General features: G+C 56.9%; 9 protein-coding genes across 9 annotated transcripts; 5 read left to right on the top strand and 4 right to left on the bottom strand.

The window, feature by feature from the left end:
• Nucleotides 1-631: 631 nt before the first annotated feature.
• On the bottom strand, nt 632-2,312 carry EsH8_II_000830 (actin-related protein 3; the record flags this gene model as incomplete). The annotated part of the gene is made up of 7 exons (XM_083264128.1): nt 632-697; nt 751-1,584; nt 1,642-1,728; nt 1,779-1,825; nt 1,882-2,109; nt 2,172-2,194; nt 2,278-2,312. The coding sequence occupies 7 exons, from the start codon at nt 2,310-2,312 to the stop codon at nt 632-634; spliced, it is 1,320 nt and encodes a 439-aa protein (XP_083121450.1).
• A 1,478-nt stretch (nt 2,313-3,790) lies between these two features.
• EsH8_II_000831 (nucleophile aminohydrolase) lies at nt 3,791-5,489 on the top strand (the record flags this gene model as incomplete). Its single annotated transcript, XM_083264129.1, has 3 exons — nt 3,791-3,888; nt 3,935-4,134; nt 4,192-5,489. The coding sequence occupies 3 exons, from the start codon at nt 3,791-3,793 to the stop codon at nt 5,487-5,489; spliced, it is 1,596 nt and encodes a 531-aa protein (XP_083121451.1).
• An 810-nt stretch (nt 5,490-6,299) lies between these two features.
• EsH8_II_000832 (TFIIH/NER complex subunit TFB4) lies at nt 6,300-7,391 on the bottom strand (the record flags this gene model as incomplete). Its single annotated transcript, XM_083264130.1, has 1 exon — nt 6,300-7,391. One exon carries the CDS (start codon nt 7,389-7,391, stop codon nt 6,300-6,302), a length of 1,092 nt encoding a protein of 363 aa, XP_083121452.1.
• Nucleotides 7,392-8,778: 1,387 nt separating this feature from the next.
• Nucleotides 8,779-9,627, top strand: EsH8_II_000833 (UNC45-central domain-containing protein; the record flags this gene model as incomplete). Its single annotated transcript, XM_083264131.1, has 2 exons — nt 8,779-9,525; nt 9,592-9,627. The coding sequence occupies 2 exons, from the start codon at nt 8,779-8,781 to the stop codon at nt 9,625-9,627; spliced, it is 783 nt and encodes a 260-aa protein (XP_083121453.1).
• A 67-nt stretch (nt 9,628-9,694) lies between these two features.
• On the top strand, nt 9,695-10,969 carry EsH8_II_000834 (uncharacterized protein; the record flags this gene model as incomplete). Its single annotated transcript, XM_083264132.1, has 1 exon — nt 9,695-10,969. The coding sequence occupies one exon, from the start codon at nt 9,695-9,697 to the stop codon at nt 10,967-10,969; it is 1,275 nt and encodes a 424-aa protein (XP_083121454.1).
• Nucleotides 10,970-11,276: 307 nt separating this feature from the next.
• Nucleotides 11,277-13,214, bottom strand: EsH8_II_000835 (tRNA (uracil(54)-C(5))-methyltransferase; the record flags this gene model as incomplete). The annotated part of the gene is made up of 1 exon (XM_083264133.1): nt 11,277-13,214. One exon carries the CDS (start codon nt 13,212-13,214, stop codon nt 11,277-11,279), a length of 1,938 nt encoding a protein of 645 aa, XP_083121455.1.
• A 670-nt stretch (nt 13,215-13,884) lies between these two features.
• Nucleotides 13,885-15,963, top strand: EsH8_II_000836 (gamma-glutamyltranspeptidase; the record flags this gene model as incomplete). The annotated part of the gene is made up of 7 exons (XM_083264134.1): nt 13,885-13,888; nt 13,959-14,140; nt 14,192-14,455; nt 14,519-14,678; nt 14,735-14,783; nt 14,841-15,434; nt 15,501-15,963. The coding sequence occupies 7 exons, from the start codon at nt 13,885-13,887 to the stop codon at nt 15,961-15,963; spliced, it is 1,716 nt and encodes a 571-aa protein (XP_083121456.1).
• A 127-nt stretch (nt 15,964-16,090) lies between these two features.
• On the bottom strand, nt 16,091-17,911 carry EsH8_II_000837 (alpha-1,2-mannosyltransferase ALG11; the record flags this gene model as incomplete). The annotated part of the gene is made up of 4 exons (XM_083264135.1): nt 16,091-16,266; nt 16,319-17,306; nt 17,360-17,495; nt 17,547-17,911. The coding sequence occupies 4 exons, from the start codon at nt 17,909-17,911 to the stop codon at nt 16,091-16,093; spliced, it is 1,665 nt and encodes a 554-aa protein (XP_083121457.1).
• An 886-nt stretch (nt 17,912-18,797) lies between these two features.
• On the top strand, nt 18,798-19,688 carry EsH8_II_000838 (uncharacterized protein; the record flags this gene model as incomplete). Its single annotated transcript, XM_083264136.1, has 1 exon — nt 18,798-19,688. One exon carries the CDS (start codon nt 18,798-18,800, stop codon nt 19,686-19,688), a length of 891 nt encoding a protein of 296 aa, XP_083121458.1.
• Between the last annotated feature and the right edge of the window lie 24 nt (nt 19,689-19,712).

The following is a 19,712-nucleotide window of genomic DNA, read 5'->3' on the forward strand; positions in this document are numbered from 1 at the left end:
TGGCATTGGGCTAAGCGTGCAGAGAAGGGTTATAAACATTAGCTCCTTGTGTCACTGCCGAAGCCGTCCAAGTCCCTCACTGTGAATTAAATGTCCTGAGAAGGGGACATGGTTGGGTGGGGAGCACGGGATGGCGGTTAAACAGTCAACATGGTCAGGGGGAGGCGGATTGGACAACATTGAAGGCCGAAGTTATGGAGCTCTTTTTTTACCCCTTCGCCCCCTTCTCTTCCAAGAGGAACCGACGGGGAGGAAACCCCACACGTCTACGTTGACGTGGCCTTGTACTTCTTTGGAACATTCATCGATTTCATTCTTCACCGCTCACTAGCATGGGTGGCCTGCAAGTCGTTAGGCGCTGCCTCGTCCGCCGCAGACCCCGAACCACTCACTCCGAGGTCGTTCAAGGCACAGATTTTCAAAGTTGAAACAGAAACAAGGCTGATAATATTCGCACATGGCAGGGCATGGTGTGGTCACCAAGGGCGCGACTTGACGAGTCCCGTCTCTACATAAAAAGACATGACTGATGATGGTCATGATTTTGATTCTCGTAAATAAGGGGTAGTGGGAGTAGTATCTTTTTGGGGAGGGACGCTGGCTCGTGGTCCCCATGATCAACCCCCAGGACTTATGAGCCACCAGGGCCGCCCAACAACGCAAACCGTCTAACAATGCTAGGGCCATACTCTTCGTACTGTGAATAAAGTCAGCAAAGGCTCCGCGGATTATCCCGGTCGATGCGCTTACCTCGGCCTTGGTGTGGCAGTAGGATCGGAACTCGGGCGTCTGGCCCAGCAAGCTGCCGCCGAACCAGGGGCCGTGTCTCTGTCTCTTGTGCGTGATGACCTGGACCTCCAAACCGCCCGACTTGGCACCGCCGCTACGGACCTCGCTGGCTCGGATGCGGGCATCGACCAGCTGCTTGATATCTCTCTGCAGGCGGCGGCCAAAGTCCTTGTAAAGAGTGCTTCCGCCGGAGAGGACAATGTTCTTGTAGAGACCTCGGCGCACGTCAATGGGCGAAGACTGGATGACGTTGTCGACGACGACAGGGAGGGGCGTGAGAAAGTCGGAGCTGTAGATCTCGGGGTTGAAGAAAATCTCGGGGGCGAGGAAACGCTCGTAGCCGACGTCGACGGAGACCTGGCGGCCGCCGGGTTGGAGCACCGGGTGCTTGATGAAGCGGGTGGGGTCTCGGTCGTAGCGGGAGAACTCCTTGACAATATCGGGGCACACGTAGCAGTGCTGCTCCTTGATCTCCTGGGCCGTCTTCAACGACGAGTCCGGCTCGCCTCTGTCACGCAGCAGGGACTGCACGAAGTACGTCAGGTCACGACCGGCAATGGGGATCGACTTGATAGAGGATCCGATGACGTAGCCCTCGGCCACAGGGATGACGTGGGTGACACCGTCACCAGAGTCAATGACCGTACCGGTCAGAGATCGGTCATGAACCTTGGAGGAGGTCCACGAGGCAGCGAGGGCAAGCACGGCCTGGACGGCGATGTACAGACCGGCACAGTTGAAGGACTCGAAGAAGATCTCGGCCGTGTTCTCTCGGTTCTCGGGAGGGTTCAGGGGCTACGGCAACGTCAGCACAGGAATTCCGATGGTAGGTGGCAGTTGTTCGTATCGTACCGGTTCTGTCAGGAGGAAGAAGTGATCCTCGGGTTCTACGCGGAGGTACTTGAAGATGGAGTTGGACCAGAATCGCTCCATGTGATCCTTGACGCTGTTAGCTTGAGTTCGGCGCATCCTGGCATGAAAGTACGAACCCAGTTCTCTATTTGACCGTGCCGGATAGGGTAGTGAAGGCCGTAGCCTGGAGAATGCGTCAGCAATCGGCCATCCGTGCCACGATGGGCGCATCCAACTGACCAGGTCCTCCAGAGGCGGCAATGGCCTCATCACCGATAAAGAAGTCCAAGTCCTCGGTTCCTCGCTTCGAGTTCAGATGTCCGCCGGGGCCCGCACCGCCGGTAAGGAAGGAAGGCTTGTTCGCAACAGCTGGACGGCCGGAACCGGTTCCTCCACTGCCTCCAGCGGCTCCTTTTGTCGCAATGGCTGTCGGGAACACGAAGGACGGGGAGTCGTTGCCGGCGAAACCTGAGTCGAAAGTCAGACCTGTCAATCGGGGAATGAGTAGCATAGCTGTGCAATTGGCGTACCGAGCTTCGAGAATCCCGTGCCGCTGGTGATGGCCCGTTAGCTGGCGATGGTCTCACTGACGTCTGCCTCGGGGGAAGCGGGGCAGGGTGACATTAGGTGGCTTACTTGTCCATGACAACGGCAGGCGTTTGGTTCGCCATCGTGAATGTGTTTTGGGGTGCGCTCGGGGACACTCTAGCTCAGTTGCAGCATCAATGAAAGGGAGGATAGGCCGTGGAGGTGTCGGAGGTGTCGTGATGTTGATTACGACGTACGTCCAAGGTAGCCGGAAATGTGTGCCTTGTCACCGATCGAAGCTCCCAACCTGCGGCTGTGCATCAGAGCGGGTGGATTCTCCAGCCATGGAGAGGTCGGTGCCCCACCACAAAGCCCCACCAAGCACCCCAGGTAGGAAAAGCCGTGTGTATCCTCATGGCACTGTCCCAGAAAGCACTGTGCATGTATTGTATTAGGTAAGCACCCTGCTTTCCTAGGCAAGATTCGACGACATCTTTTATGTTGGAGTGGTTATCGGGTTTTGGGATTGATTCAAGACGCGGGACTCTGCGCCCTTTTGTGACACTGGAAAATTTAATCAAACCTCTGGAACTGGGGGCCGGATTCCATCTTGATTAAGACAGATTGGTCCGACAATTTGTTGCCTAAGGAAATGCTGTCTGTCTGGTGTTGACCAAGATTCAATGTCAGATGAAACTGGAAGAAGTTGAATGGAATTTTTTCTCGCTGGTTAAACCAGCCAAGAATTCGCCATCAGAACCATTCTGCGCCTTCTCAACCCGAGGACTGCCCCAAAAGTGCCTGTGAGCTTCGAGGAAGGAATTTAGGAGCATAGTGTACCGAGCACTCTGCAGCTACCCAGACTAATTGCACCTTCCTTTCCGGCAGTCAAGAAAGACAGTGGCCCGGCCGTCCTGATCTGGAAGCCCCTTCAGACCTCAATACTGCCTGCAACTCCTCGCCTGCAACATACCCTAGTCACGGTCTTCATTCCTGGTCTCCTCTCTTCTCCGGTCACTTCTCCGGTCACTTCTCCGTCCCGTTCTTTTCTTGGATGGCCGCTCAACGGTCCTAGGACAGGCCTCCAGAAGTCATTACGTCTTATCATATATTATTTTGGACTGTCTCTAGTTGTCACCGTCATTTTCACATCACCCTCGCTTCAACTTCAGCACTGATAACCGGGATCATTCCTGGCTACTTGATCGAGCACCAGATCATTTATTCGTCCTCTGATCGTCAACCGTATGCGGCTGACGGATTACACAAAAGGGCCTCGCAATCTTTAACCGCAACAACATCCCGTTGATAGCCAATCCGGTCCAATTTAAGCTTGCCACGAAAAACAACGAGATCGCCTCTATTGCGATCAATCGGCCGAAAGACTTTCGGGCTGAGAAGCAGCGTCGGCGAAACTATTCTCAAGGCCAAGTCGGTAAAAATCGGGCGGATCTCACGTGGAATGGAACCTCCAGTTGCTGCAACCGAGCATGACCCAGCCCTCGAGGTTGCGGGATCTGCAACCGTTTCTCTAGAGGCTAGCCAGCTTCAAGACCAGATAAACAGCCATGAGGAGGCGATAGGAGGCGCTAATGGCACAGTTGATCGAGTTCTCAAGCGAATGCACAAAGGAAAGTTCACGGGGGCTATCTTCATCCATGCTGGGGCTGGTTTTCATAGCCACCAGAATGAGCGAGTTCATCTTGAGGCCTGCAGCGAGTATGTTACCATCTTCAAATTGGTAACCGCATACTGACTGAACCAGTGCTGCTTCCATGGGAATGAAGTTTCTCAAATCTGGGGCCTCGGCTACAGAAGCCGTTGAAGCGGCTTTGCGCGTCCTTGAAGACAAAGAAATCACCAACGCCGGCTACGGTTCCAACTTGTCCATGGATGGGACTGTCGAATGCGACGCAACAATTGTCGACCATCTTGGACGAAGTGGTGCCTGCGGAGCCGTTCCTAGTAGGTTGCGTTTTCGATACCTATGACTGAAAGTCTCGACTGACATGAATCCTCCAGATATTAGGAACCCCATCTGCCTGGCCAAGCTAATTCTGGAGAAGAGCAATCAACCTTTATCCCTTCGACGAGTCCCGCCAAATATCCTTGTCGGGGACGGTGCAAAGAATTTTGCCATGGAGAACGGAATGCAAATCGTACCAAACGACTATCTAATCTCAAAGAACGCCGGAGACCGATTTATGCGATGGCAAGAAGACCTCAAACGGGCGGAAGAAAAGCTGAGACAGGCCGGGCCTCGAAAAATACCGGAGGAAGCAGCCGAAATCTGTCAGCAGTATGATACCATACCGACGCCCACTTCTTCTCGCATCCACCAGAGCCAACAAAGGGACCATGTCAATGCTATACTGAACGGAACATGGAATGAAGGCCAACCTGATTCTCCACTTCGAGGTTCTCCTGCCCTCGAGGCTCAGGGGAACCCTCTAACCGGACCAACCTACTCTCTGGTCTCGCCCCCAAAACAAGCAGTTGAAAGGTCTCCTTTGAGCTACGCCGGAACTTCAGTACCCTCAGCCAGCAAGTCTCGTTCTCAAATTTTGCCAGAAAGGGGACCCTTGACGACCTATCCAAGCCAATTGGCCAACGAGGGAAATCGCGATGGCACAATGTCGCCCCAATGGACAGACGGGGCCAAACACGCAAGCACTATCGCGCAGCTGCAGGGTTGCAGTACTCGTGGCCTTAAGCGACCGTTTTCTGCAACCGAGTTGGAAGGTGAAGATGTCATCACCGACACTGTTGGAGCCATAGCAATCGACGAGAGAGGACATATTGCGGCAGGCTCATCGTCCGGCGGCATCGGAATGAAACACCGGGGGCGCATAGGTCCCGCTGCTCTAGTGGGCATTGGCACCGCCGTGGTACCTTGCGACCCCGAAGACCCTGACAAAACCAGCGTGGCCACGGTGACCAGTGGCACGGGAGAACACATGGCCACCACCATGGCGTCTCAACGGTGCGCCGAGCGGATATATGGCAACACTCGTCGGGGACCTAATGGCAGGGATGTTGAAGAGTGGGACGAAGATGCCATTATGGAATCGTTCATCACGAATGATTTCATGGGCCATCCCGGTGTCAAAAATTGCAACTCAGTCGGAGCGATTGGCGTAATGACGGTCAAGAAGATGCGGACGGGGTACTATTTATACTTTGCCCACAACACTGACTCTTTCGCGCTCGCTTCGATGGGCGGTTCTGACAGAGAGCCTGTGTGTGTCATGTCCCGCCTGGGCGAGTCGGCTCAAGTTACGCGCGGTGCCCGAAGGATACGGGTTGACTTGGGGTCATGACAATGTAGGCGCTGAACCGCTTGCCAACTTTAGGATGAGGCCACCACCGGTACGACGAGAAGACGGAGTTGGACGGGATGCATTGCGGTTGGCTGGCGTCGAGTTTGCCCGAGAATCGCAGGCACCTGTGATCAAGTTACGAGACGATCAGGAGATACCGGAACTCTGATGAAGTTCACTTGGTTATGATACCCCCCTCTCAGCGCAGAATACTTTCCTCCTAGAGCGCTACCGGGCAGGTACGTTATATAGAGAACAAAACACATTTTGTTCCAGGGCAGATTACGGTCAACATGAGATGGCGTGCATCGTTGAAGTTTGTTCATTAAAAGAAAGGCTTGAACCCGACCGGCCTGTCAAGCCTTGCTGTACCATGGCGCCCTCTTTCCAAACGCCTGTTATACCCCAACCTTGACCTAGGGGCTCCCCCTGTTCAGCCCTATGCCAAGCCGAGAAGCATCGTACAAATAAGTTGCACATTTCATGTGGCTTGGCTCCTACCCCAATCTCATATTTTGCTGCATGTCTTTCGACATTGGCAAAGTTCCATCTTCATCCCCTATTGTGACCCATTACAAAATTTTTTTGGCTTGTGCGAACTTGGTCGGCCATACGGCCTCAAGCTGGCAGGACCGCCTACCGGACCAGTTGGGCTCTCACAAACCCCGGCGCCGTAGGTACCGGCGATAGTGCCAGGCCATGCCCGAAATGCCGCTCTCGGTTTGCACTCCTAGGTCACGTTTCCCTGCTTACACCACCATAGCCCAGTGCAGCCAGATACATCTCCCAGTTGGTTATGGTCTCTGCTTCTTATCCCGGACGAGGCGTGCCCGCAGCGCTGCCTGTCTCCTCCCTGATATGGCCGTTGACCAAGACCTTCTTCTTCTTTTTCTTCTTGCGCGGGATGACGGCGGGCTTAGCGCCGTAGCTGCCGAGCGAGAGCTTTGTGCCGCAGGTGAGGCATTCGGAGTTGTCGGGGACGTCGCAGAATATGCTGAGGCAGATGCTGCAGACGAAGCCCGTGTCAACGACGCGGCCGTGGCAGAAGCAGGCGGCGCGGAAGTCGACCGTGTGGTGCGTCGGCGGGATGAGGGAGGAGCGGGCCTCGGCATCGGCGGAGTAGGCGAACATAAGGTAGCTGAGAAGACCGCGGGGGCTAGCGGCCTGCATGAAGGTGCCGTCGGTGATGTAGCTCGCTTGCTGGAGGAAGGTTGCGTCACCCGAGAGGGCAAGGGTATCGATGGGGATCTGAGAGTGAGCGGCGGCGAAGACGGCATTCATTGTCGAGATATACTGAACGGGCTCCGAGTCGGAGACGGAGAGGATGAAGATCCTGGCGCGGAGGCGGCTGAGGGCGGAGGAGGTGGACCGGGCCACGTCGGGGGCCTTGTTGGTCTCGTTGAGGGAGAGAGAGGTTTTGTTGATGTGGGCGAGGGCCAGCGTGAGTGCGCCCGAGAGCTGGGTTGTGGTGCAGGCTAGGTCGGCTTCGGTGGTCGCATCGACGAGTTTGCGCATCGAATCCAGAACAGCGGCCTCGATCTGAGCGAATTGGGGGAACTTGTTGGCAGATGAATGGTTCGGAGTCGGCGCGAAGGCGTCGGCGTCCGTCATGGCCACGTCCTCAGAGATTGCCGTGCCGTTCGTCGCCGGGTCGGGCTTGTTGGGGAACAGCCATACTGCGCGGTTGCTGTGGGAAGCAAAGATGGCGACCTGGTTCGCATTGCTGAATGCAAGGTGGGCGTTGACGAAGACGAGGATGTTGGCGATGGCCTTGGAGAGCGGGAGGACGTCGTTGAGAGCGGCCCAGGCCCGGGGGTTCGTGTCGACGACGATGGAGAGAAGCGAAGGCGTGGCCTCGTACGAGGAGACCTCGTAGTGGTCCGAAGCGTCGACGGCGTTCATGGCGGTGGATGCGTGAGACGGCGATGGCCTCGAAGGGCTGGCGCCAGGTCGCAAAAGAGTGTCACCGATGGAGCATCTGCGGTCTGCGGCTTGGGTTGTATTGGCTATTCCAGGACCTGGTTCGGTTCAACAACCCCTCCGATGCTACGTCCTCGAACCAACGACTTAATTGGGCTCTTGGCGCAGTATCATTAAAAACAAAAAAACCCAGTGGGAAAAAAAAAGGCCAGGGCGAACTTTTGTTGTGTGAGGTGATGTGATGCAACAAGCTTCAGTCCAGAAATATCCGTAACTATGACCGAGCTGAAAAGTGGTCTGTGCTCAGAGAGAGGATGGCAAGAAAATCCAAAGTTATTGGATGGCACTGGGCCGGGGGGGGAAGACGGGGAACAGGGTCTGAGGGGTCTAGTGTAGCAGCGGCGGCGGCGACAGCTCACACACAGGGATTTGCATAGTGAAGGTGGTGCACGAGGCGCGGTCTGGCGTGGGGGGCGCGTTTGAGTGGTTATGGACCGATAGAGGCGCCAATACACGTGACGCTGGGCTGGACTGAGGCTTGAGTAAGTAGGTACATTCAAGCATTCTGCCCCGCTCCTACACAGTCGGAGTGTCTTCCTGGTCAACCCCAAATGGGATGTACCTGCTTGACTAGTCAGCAGTCAATGAGGGGCTGGGAAGGCGTAGTCCAGCGACTTTATGCGCAACGGGCGGTGTAACTGCGTTGGGTTCCAATGGTTGAGAGTCGCAGTCCCTGGAGGTGTGATGCAACCTGCCAGTGTCGTGCACCGTGTGTGTGCCCACTGCCCTGCCGGTAGGTTCACAAATGGGGGTCAAGGAGGGGCACCCGTGGCACCTAAAAAAAGGAAATGTCGGGCCTACCGGCCACAGCTGCAACATTGTCGCAGACGGTTAAGCCTGGGCCGTCCGTACTACTAGTGTGGTGTAGTGTAATGTAGGTAGTGTATTGTACGGACCCGCGGTACCCTTTACCTGCTGCGTCCCCGTACATTCTGACCTCACCACGGCTACAGTACGTACTGCCGAAACAAGTGCGCAGAGCACCTCCGCTGCGTGGCTGATTTCTTGCCCATCGCTCACTGACCAGTGACAGGTCTCACTTGTGAAACCACTTGGGGATTGTCTCTTGCCATTTCTTATCTCAGCAACTGGCCTACCAAACCTCCTCAGCGCATTCTGTCATCGCCGGACCTTGTGACCAACACATCGCACAGTCCGCCGCCGCCCCAAGGTACTTATAACACGTTCCGCCCCGTCTTGTTCTAGACTTTTTCTTCCCGTCCCAGGTCTGTCCTCGCCCACCACCAAACGCGGTACCAAGTATACTTTATTACATCCGCTCAAGCACTTTCCAGCCGAGCGAACTGCAATGGCAGCCGTCACTCAAGCCACCGCTCCCAAGACGGCGCCCTCGCCGGAGGATGAGACCCTCCTCGTCCTTGCGCGATTAATGGAGGGCGGCCAGGAGGACGACGAAACCATCCGCGACCTCAACCAGCTCACCAAGCTGCTGAATGAGGACACCCAACTCATCCAGGCCAAGACCGGCGCCCCGACGATATGCAAACTCATCGATGGCGACTGCGTTGACACCATCCTGACATATCTCGATATGAGGCAGCCAGAGATCGTCCGCGCGCACGCCATCGTCGCCACGTCTGCCTACCTCAAGGCCGCCGGCGACGACGGCGCCAAGAAACTCTCTGGCTTTTTTTTCGATAAGATCAAGAGGGGCACTTATGACGACTATATTGTCGCTTTCTGTGTCGCCGCCTCCACCTTCCCGGTCGTGCCAGACCTCACGGCCGAGCTGTTCCTCAGCGAGGGCTTTCTGGGCTCCCTCGGCCCGTTGATGAGAAGGAAGTGGAAGAGCCGCAAGGTTGAGACCGCCTGCTTAGAAATGCTCAACGCCGCCTGCATGAATTCGCAGTGCCGCGACGCTGTGAACAAGTACTGCACCGAGTGGTTGGAGGAGGTTGTCGACCAGGACCTCGACGAGATCGCCAAGCAGATGTCCCAGAACCCGGAGTACGCGGTCCCGGAAGGCTCCGTCGCCATGCGCCGACACTCTGAGCAAGTCCAGAACTTGGCGGCCGTCATCCTAGCGAAACTGAGGGTATGGTATTCAGACCTTTCAACAACCGGACTTGAAGCCGTCCAATCTAGATCTGACTGACTTCAGAACGAAGGCAGTGCCCCCGGCGCCGGCGCTGAATGAGGACGGGCAAGGGAAGATATCACCTGCAATCACCACCATCGATGAGCTGTCGACGAGATTCACCTCCATGCTCCTGAGCGAAGACGACTATGGAGACCAACATTCCATCGAAGGACTGGCGTACGCATCCATCCAACCTGCCATCAAGGAAAAGCTGGCGGGGAACGCCGATTTCTTGAAGAAGCTTATGAAATCGCTGGCCGATGCTCCGCCCAAGTCGCCCGTAACGTACGGAGCGCTCAGCATCTTGGTGAACCTCACCAGATACCAGCCCACTCTGTCCGAGGAGGAAAAGAAGATGAACCAGCTCAAGGCGTATGCGGCCGCCGCTGGCAAGTCCGCCGGACCCGACCCTCTCAACGACAACGATCACGTCACGCAACGGTGCAAGCGCGTCTTCGAGGCCGGCGTCACCCCGGTCTTGGTGACTCACAGCAAGCACGGTTCAGCCGCATCACTCTCACTCACTGTCGCTATCATTTACTCACTCTCAGTTACGACATCTTTGCGCGGGAAGCTTGCCCAGCAGGGCGCGGTGAAGCTTCTCCTGACGGCATGGGCGACCCTGCCGGAGACGGAGGATGCGGGTCGTCGCACAGCAGCGCAAGCTCTGGCACGCATCCTCATCAGCACCAACCCGAACCTCGTATTTGGCGGAAGCCGCTCTAACCCGCAAAGCTCCGCTATCCGGCCCTTGGTCTCCATCATCCCTCCGGACCCGGTCGCCGAGACCAGGGATCTTCTCCCGACGTTCGAGGCGCTAATGGCGCTTACTAACCTCGCCTCAACCGACGACCTTGAAACCAGGCGAGCCATTATCAGGGTAGCATGGCCGCAAATCGAGGATCAGCTTCTTTGCTCGAACCCGCGGGTGTCAAAGGCTGCCGTCGAGCTCATCTGCAACCTCGTTCAGGCGGTTGAGGGCCTGGCGCTATACGCAGACGGCAGCTCCGAAGCCAAGCGTCGGCTGCACATTCTCGTAGCGCTGGCAGACGCCGAGGATGAGGGCACGCGCAGCGCGGCCGGGGGAGCCCTAGCAGCACTCACAGCTCACGAAAATGTTGTCCAAGCAATTGTAGACCGCGAAAGGGGCGTCCAGGTCATCCTGGACATGTGTGCTGATGACAACGAGGACTTGCGGCACCGAGCAGGCTTCATTGTCTACAACATGGTGGCCGCCGAGGGCGCGCCGGGAGCGAATGCTCGCAAGAAGATCATCGAGGAGGACGGCCTGGAGGCGCTCAAGGAGGCGGCCAAGAAGAGCCGGCGAGCAGAGGTTGTCGAGGTCCTTGTGCAAGCTTTGAAGATTCTGCTTGAGGACAACCGGGCGTTGGAAGGCTAAAGAGATAACTCTTGGCTGTTTTCTTTTGTCTTCTTCTTGTCCTTTGCAAGACCGGCCTCATTGATATATGAGTAGACAGACAGATGTGAGAAAATCATGCACAAGCAAGAGAAAGAGAACACGAGTTCTTGAAACAATATTGTGCCACTTTTTTCCCGTTTAAATTTTTTCCCTTCCCTTCCCTTCGCCTTGCCGGTGGCGGCTGTTACATTTGAATTATTACTGACTGACTGATTGCTGGTATCACGTACTTTTTTCTTTGTTTTATCTATCCTGCCCTCCCAGAAAGAAAAGAATAGAAACAAAATCATGTGCTTTTCTCTACCCTGTTCATCACCGCAACGCCCTCGACGTGTCCCGTCTGCGGGAAGAAGTCGAATCCCACGAGGCTCTCGATCTCGTACTTTGTGCCGTCGCCGCCGTCGCCGCGGACCAGCACGCCGACGTCGCGGGCCTGGGTGTGGACGTTGCAGCTCACGTAGACGACCCTCCGGGGCCCGTAGCGCAGGAGCTGGCTCAGGAAGTCGTTGTCGCAGCCCTTGCGGGGCGGGTCGATGACGACGACGGTCTCGTCGGCCGGGTACGTGACGTGCTTGAACAGCTGGGGCGCGTCGGCGGCCATGAAGTTGCACTGCGACTCGGGCAGGTTGTTGAGCTTGGCGTTCTTGCGCGCGCACTCGATCGAGTCCTTTGCGATGTCGATGCCCGTGCTGCCCTGGAAGAGGGAGGCGAGGGTGATGGTGAAGAGGCCGGACCCGGAGTAGGCGTCGATGAGGTACTTTATGCGGTCGCGGTTGGGGCCCTGCGGCGGCATGACGTGGTCGCGGATGTACGCGGTGAAGGTGGGCAGGATGGAGTTGTTGTTCTGGAAGAAGGAGTTTGCGGGGTTGGTGAAGAGGTAGGAGCCGATGTACTCGGACGACATGGCGCCCGTCTCCGAGATGCAAGTCTTGATGTCCACGTGCGTGTCTGTCTCGACCCGGACTGCGTCCGCGGGGGTCTCCGCGGGGGGCTGCTCCTGCTCCTGCTCCTGCTCCTGCTCCTGTCCTTGGTCGGCCGCGTTGTGCTCGCCGCTGCCGTTGACGACCTTCTTGGGGTAGCGTTTCGTGCTCTCGCGGAGGAGGATGGTGGCGCCCTTGGTGAAGTTGCCAAAGTCGCGGGCGATGCGGGCGCGCTCGCGCTTGTTGCCGAGGCGGACGGCCTCGGTGCCGATGGGGCAGTCCTCGATGTCGAGGACCACGCGGCGGCCCTTCGCGTTGAAGCCGATGTCGGGGACCTTGTCGAGGGCCTGGCGCGCCTTGTTCCTCCTGTTGAACCCGGGGGGGCCGTCAAAGTGCGGCGTGAGCTTGGTGCGGTAGCCGTACTGCAGCGGGCTGCCGATGGTGTCCCTGATGGTCGGGACCAGCTCGGGGGACAGGTTCGAGAAGTTGCGGTAGGCCTTCTCGACGATCGACCGCTTGTGCGCGAGCTGGGTCGGGTAGTCGAGCATCTGGAACTGGCAGCCGGAGCACTTGGAGAAGTACTTGCAGTTCACGAGGGAGTCGTCTCTGAGGGGGCCGGCCTTGACGACGGAGATGAAGTCGGCCATGGAGTAGTTCTCTTCGCGGAAGTGCTTGAAGACCTTGACCCTTGCGATGTCGCCGGGGGCAACGAAGGGGACGACGTAGACCTGGTGGGAGCCGGAACCGGGCAGGATGGCGAGGCCGTCGCCCGTGGACGAGAGGGCGAGGACTTCGACGTCGAATTCGGAGAACAGTTCCGGGAGGGGGGGCGACGGCGTCTCCGTCTCGGCCTCGGCACCCTCGGCCTCGCCCTCCTTAGCCTCCGCCGGCTCGGGGTCCAACTCCTTGCGGGACGCGATGAGCGCTTGCACATCGGCCGCCAAGACCTCCTCGGAGGAACCCTCCGTGATGTTCCTCTCACGCTTGGACTTGCGCTGCTTGTCCTTCCCCCTTCCTCCCTGACCCTGGAATGAGCGCTTGTTGCCATTGGGCTTGTTCTGCCATTTTTTCGCCGGCGCCTGACCTTCACCTGGTTGAGATGACGGCGCGGGCTTTGGGGGGAGCTCCTGGGTGGTGTTCGGCGCGGGTTGCGGCTGGGGCGCCTCTGTTGTTGACGACATGATTTGGCGTATGAGTGGACGAGCCAAGGCCGGGCTTGGAGTGCGGCCGGGTGTGAAAATGCTTAGAGCCGGGCGGAGTGAAGATGAAGTGAGTCTCGGAAGAAGCCGCAGGGGCAAACCCATGTGGTATTCCAATCAAGGTTTTGGAAAGGGCGTATAGTCACGGTTGGCTGTGATACACCAAGTCTAACAGCGTGACCGAGCGAGTTTTCAACAAAAGCTCCCCTCTAGTAATGAAATGTGGTGTAAGGCCTTCAAACTACCACCGACCAACTATGAGTGCTGAGTTGTGAGTCGAGGCTTGTGACTTGCGACTGGATGAGAAAAAAGTTGTCGGCCGTCTGAAGGTTGCTGAGAATTACTTAATTCGCCAACCCCTGATTGGCCGTCGGTGTGGGGCCGCACCAGCATGACCAGTACCATGCACGCCCCGTGGTCCCCCCAGTTTTCGCTTATCAGTGCCTGCCGGATTAGGGGACTTGTGAGTTGTAATAGGGACTCGCTCTGTCGCAATCGTCGGGGATCCATTAGAATAAGTCATGACCCTCCCCCGACTACGGGGATGGGTAGTTCCTAACGCTCACAGTCTACTCAACACTTTCCTTGAGTCTAGTTGGAAGAGGGAAAGGAAGGCTATTTCCCGAACGAGACATTGGAGTGACGCAGTCAGAAGAGTCGTTTCACAGAGGCTTATCTATTGTCGGAGTTTAGCCTGTTGAGTGTCTCGGAGGTACCGACCGGTGTTGCAGCTCACTGACCGCCGCTATCCGTCGTCCGTCTTTGCTTGTTGAAGATGAGTGAGTTCGTCCCATCACGCGGGTGATGAGTATCACCTGAAGCGACCTCACGAAAACTAACAACTATCAGAACCTCTTTCTCTTTCAGCATGGCGGTTTCCCGCCTCCCTGTTGCTTCTGGCCGAGCTCCGGCCGGCATCGGCCGCAGCGATACCGGAATTCGTCTTCAATCCTCACGGTGGCAGCTCGGGTGCCGTCGCAAGTGAGGCTGTAGAGTGCAGCAGGATCGGCCGCGATATCATCGCACTCGGTGTATGTTTCCCTTCCAGAAGGCGTTGTTCCGCATTGCTAAACGTCCTCCAGGGAAATGCTGTCGATGCCCTTGTCGGCACGACCTTTTGTGTTGGTACTGTGGGAATGTATCACTCGGGTATTGGCGGCGGCGGTTTTGTCGTGGTCAGAGATGCCGATGGAAACTACGAGTCTGTGGACTTTAGAGAGGCGGCGCCGGCTGCTGCGTTCCAGGACATGTACAAGGGCAACATCCAAGGCAGTGTTTACGGAGGCCTGGCCGTGGGCGTCCCGAGTGAAATCCGTGGCTTGGAATACATCCACAAGAAATACGGAGTAAGTGAACGGGCCGAAGACCAGAACGAAAAGGCCCATAACCAGACTAATCACCTTTGTTAGTCTCTGCCCTGGAAGACTGTTGTTACCCCGGCTGCACGGCTGGCGACGGCGGGATTCAGAGTCTCTGCGGACTTGGTGCGATACATGGCCGGAGCGATCAGCGGCCAAAAGAACTTTCTTGTCGAGGACCCTGTCTGGGCCGAGGAGTTCGCCCCGAACGGTGAGCTACCAGTCTCCTCAACCAATGTTGTTTGCTTGTCGACTAACAACCTCCAGGCACCCTCCTCAAACTCGGTGACACTATTTATCGTAAACGCTACGGAGCGTAAGAGCCCTCGCGTCCCACCTCCCCCGTCATATATCGAAACTAACAACCACTTAGAACCCTCGCCAAGATCGCCGAAGAGGGCCCTGAAGCCTTCTATACTGGCCCTATCGCAGAGTCAATGATCGCCACAATCCGCGCCTCAAACGGCACCTTGACTCTCGACGACCTTTCGTCTTACAAGGTTGTCACCCGTCCCTCCCTCTCCATAAACTACCGCGGCTACCGCCTCACATCCGTCGGTTCCCCCGCCAGCGGCGCCGTCTGCCTCAACACCCTCAAAATCATGGAGCAGTTCGACCCCGCCGAGAGCGCCGACACGAAGCTGGGGGTTCATCGCTTTGACGAAGCGCTGCGTTTCGCGTATGGTGCTCGCTCTCTGCTCGGAGACCCGGATTTCGTCGAGGGTATCGGTCCGTATGAGGACACTCTCATCGACGAGGCCACAGCCAAGGACATCCGGGGTAGGATCTTGGACAACCAGACGCAGCCGGTCGACCAGTACGATCCGCAAGGGTTGTACTCGAGCGAAGGATTCGGGACGTCGCACATCGTCACGGCAGACAAGTCCGGCATGGCCACGTCCCTGACCACGACCGTCAACCTCCTCTTCGGCGCTCAGATCATGGACCCGTTGTCAGGCGTTATCCTGTACGTCTGCCTTCTTCTTTTGCTCGTCTACCCCACACCGGTGTGTCCCCCTACTAACGAAGCCAGGAACAATGAGATGAACGACTTCTCCATCCCCGGCGTCCGAAACGCCTTCGGCTTCGAGCCCTCCCCGGCAAACTTTGTCCGCGCCAACAAGCGGCCACTCTCCTCCATCACGCCCGTCATTGTGGAGAACCCCGACGGCACGCTCTACGCTACCGTCGGCGCGGCGGGCGGCTCGCGCATCATCAGCTCCACGGCGCAGGTGACCTGGCACGTCCTCGAGCACGGCCTGACCATGAAGGAGGCCCTCCGCGAGCCGCGCATGCACGATCAGCTCATGCCCAACACTGTCACGTTTGAGTACGCATTCGACAACGACACCGTGGCGAGCATGCTCGACAAGGGCCACGACGTGACTTGGGTCCCCGAAGGCCGCAGCGCCGTGCAGGGCATCAAGTTCGACGACGGCGTGTTTGAAGCGGCGAGTGAGCCGCGCCAGAAGAACAGCGGCGCCTTTACGATTTAGACGAGCCCCACGTTAGATGGCGGGCTTTGTGACATAGTTCATGTTATTTATTTGAGGTTATCTGAAGGAAAGGGGTATCCTCGAGTCTATCAGGTCAATATAGAAATACAAGCAAAGGAAAATGCATTTACGGCTTCATTGCCACCAGCTTTTCCATCTGGGCGATCCACTTCTGGTCAAACTCTCCTTCGGTAAATCGCTTGGCCGATTGTCGTGCCCGCAGTCGGACAGGGAGTGCGTCCTTGATGGACAGGGCCTTCTCGTAGCCCTCTGCGAATTCCTTTACATTCGTGGCGTGGAAGCCTATGGGTTATGTTAGTCTGCAGCTTTTCAACAATCTCCACCAGCCACTTACCGGTCGGTTCACCGTCGACCTTGGTGACGATGTCCAGCTTTGGCCCACCGCTGTCGTGAACGACGGAAATCAAACCCGCCGCTTGGTACTCGACAACACCAATGCCGAAGTGTTCGTTCCACATGCCGTTGACTCCCACCGATGCTCTCTGCAGCCAGTCCAGGATTTCGGGCCACGAAGCATCCAGGTGGAATTCGACTTGATCCTTAATACCGAGCTCGTTGACAAGTAGGCGCAACGTATACACCCGCTTGGAATCGTGGTCGTCTCTGACACTGCCGATGAGGACCAGTTTCGCTCCCTTGGCGGCTTCGGACTTGGTGTTCAGGAACTCGGCGAAAGACTGGATGATGAGCTGGTGGTTCTTCTCAGGGCGGAACTGAGCAATGTAAACCAGGGCCTTCTCGCGCTTCTTCTCGCTGGCCTCGGACACCTCTACCGCCTCTTCGAGCTCCTCAACGGCGCAGGGCGGGTAGTTGACAGCAATGGGGTTGGTCCTCGACTTGGCCTGGCGATAGGGGCCCCAAAGCCTCTGAACGTGGTCTTGAGTCCAGGTTGAGTTCGTCATGACCACGTCAACGGTAGATCCAACCCGAGAGTATAGGACCGCGAACAGTTTCCAGTAAAACTTCTTGGTCCTGCCGCGCAGACCGACTCCTTTGCCAGCGTTAACTCCCTGTGTCCCAGTGGCGGACTTGGGATCAAGCGATTCCAGCATGTCGGTCGAGATGGTGGGGTAATGTACATAGGCGCAAGTAGGGACCCTGCGGAAGAGGAACTTGGACAATCCCAGAGCAAAGGCGTAGCCCATGGTATCAATAAAGATGTCAGGGACAAGGAGCTGGAAGGCATCCCATGCCAGTACCACAGATCCGAGCGACTGCCCGAGAAGGGTAAAGTGAGGCCATGTCGAGGCCAGAACGAGGTGCCTCGTGCTTAGGTAGAGGAAGTTGACAGTGGGGGGGTGCAGGTCGATGTTAAACCGGGTCTGAGACATTGTGTGAGTACGCGGAAAAGAGGGGTTGTGTGTTTGGTGCGGACCTTGACGCGTGCAAGCATAGCCTGCTTGTTTACTTCGTGGTCGCCAGTGTAGACAACGCAGAGGGCTTTCGGGTACCGTTCCTGAGTAGTCTTGATCGCAGCCCAGAGGACTCGCTCTCCTCCGCCGCCGGCATTACTGTGTCCTGTTAGTGACCGGTTCGTGGTCTCTGACGAGCGAACAACGTACCAGAAGGGGTGAAAGAAGCCAACTACGCCAGCCCAGTTCGCGTCTTTCGCTGCTTGGCCGGAGCTTCCAGAAACTTGTGCCTGCACGTTGTTCTTGTTGTCGCCTGAACCCTTCTTGGGCGTCTGCTTGAAGGATTGCTGCTCCGCGGCCATGAGCTCCAGGAGCTGCGACCTCCTGCCCTCGGTCTTCTTTCGGAGGTACCATCCCAAAAAGGCGCCGATGCCTCGCATAAACAAGGGGAACATAACGAAAGTTGCTATCGGAGCGATGGCGAGGATCGGCACGACGACGTAGGCGAGGGTCCAGGGATCGAGGCCGAAAGAGAAGGGCTTCTGCCCAGACGGCGCTGAGCAGGTTTCTGGCATTGGAGTCGAGGAAAACGCTGAGTCGAGGAAAACGCTGAGTCGAGGAAAACGCTGAGTCGAGGTGTTGGTGTTTATTTATTTTTCGTTGACTGCGCAATAACCGCAAGTCTTTTATGAGGAAAGGCTGTGGAAGCCGAAGAGGGCGGCGGTCAGGTCCAGCTTCAGCATGTCCGTTGACGTCGTCGTGGGAAGCTGCGGACGGGACGGGAAACTGGCCAGGTTGTACAGCAAGCTGGAAAATGGGGCGGGGGAGCTGCGGCACTGCACGCACATGGTTTAGGGCGGCACACCATCTCACAGTGGACCCAACAAGGGTCCAGGTCTTTTCCGGCCCGGCAAGCTGGGCCAAGGTACGCTGACGGGAGGTGGAGCTGGCCGACAGTGGGAGGCTTACTGCTGCTCTGTACGGATAGGAGGCTCGCTCTCCCTCACCGCCCGCTCTCCGGCATCAGATCTGCTGGATTGAAGAGACCAGGTATGGTCCGTGCACCGACCCACGGGTGCAGCTTCCCATTGACCACTGAGAGTCGCACGTCGATTCATCTCAATCTCGTCTTACCACGAATTCCAATACCAGCTCCCAACATATCTGGTCGTGCTGCCAACTCTCATTTTTGCGGAGGCTTCCGTTTCTATCGAAGGATCGAATCCGGATCTGCATTCTCAAGCCCTCTGATGAGCATATAACCATCTCATCATGGCTTCTATGAGAAGGGCGCAATGCGCTTTCGCGCCCAGATGGCGCCAACCGTTCGGCTTCTCAGCAGCAAGTCCATTGTCTGCGTCTCTTCGCCCACACCTAGGTTCCAACACAATACGCTTTTCCCAGCATAGGAGTGGTGCCAGAGGCCTTCAAATAAGCGCTTATGTCGACAGCGGTGTCCAAATGACCCAAGACGCTCTCATTTGGGCCAACTCCATAGGCTTTACACACCACTGGGGCAGCACCATCATTTTCGCTGCTCTAGCTGTCGCCATTGTCAGAACCCCGCTTCAGATGGTTGCCAAGAAGATTGTCAATAAACAGGCCGAGGCTACACCCCTCATCAGCGCGTGGAGGTTTCAGGTTCATGCGAGCCGCCTCAAAGAGGCCCTCCAACTAGCCCGGATTCGAAAGAGGATCCTCAAAGAGCGAGGTTGCCAGGACTGGAAGACTTGGGCCCCGGCACTCGGCATACCTATCTGGTTTTTCATGTCTGAGGCCTTGAGGCGGCTCTGCGGTGCCCGCGGTGGCTGGCTCTCCTTGATGACTGGGAACTACAGGGAAACTGCAAAGCCAACCATGGACGCAGCAAGTTCCGTCTCAGAACAGGCATCGGTAGCCCTGTCGTCATCAGTTGAGGCTGTTTCCAACGGCATTCAATCACTGAGCTCGGCTGTCGAGACCGGCTTGGCCAACGGTGGCATGTTATGGTTTACCGATCTCACGGTAGCCGATCCCACCATGCTCCTGCCCGTGGGCCTCATGGGTACAATGCTGTGGTCGATGTTTCCCAGGAATAAGGAGATGAGAAAGCTCGTGTTCGACATCGGAAACTCCCAGGCGTACATGGCCCCCGGTCTGAAATGGCGGGTTCGGCTTTCCAGGGGTCTACTGGTCATGTCTGTGGTAGTCCCCGCTGCCTGCTGCAACTTGCCCGCAGGACTGTTTCTTTACTGGATTTCATCGATGATGTTCACGCAGCTCTCTGGCAGATTTGTCGACATGGCACTGAAAAACCCTCGGGTCATAAAGCCTTGCGATAAACGCGAGTCATGGATCTTGCGGTCACCGTAGACCGGCGACGACGGTAGAGGACAG

The sequence above is a fragment of the Colletotrichum jinshuiense genome, chromosome 2 (assembly GCF_051148585.1).
Source record: "Colletotrichum jinshuiense chromosome 2, complete sequence".
NCBI classification, from domain to species: domain Eukaryota; kingdom Fungi; phylum Ascomycota; class Sordariomycetes; order Glomerellales; family Glomerellaceae; genus Colletotrichum; species Colletotrichum jinshuiense.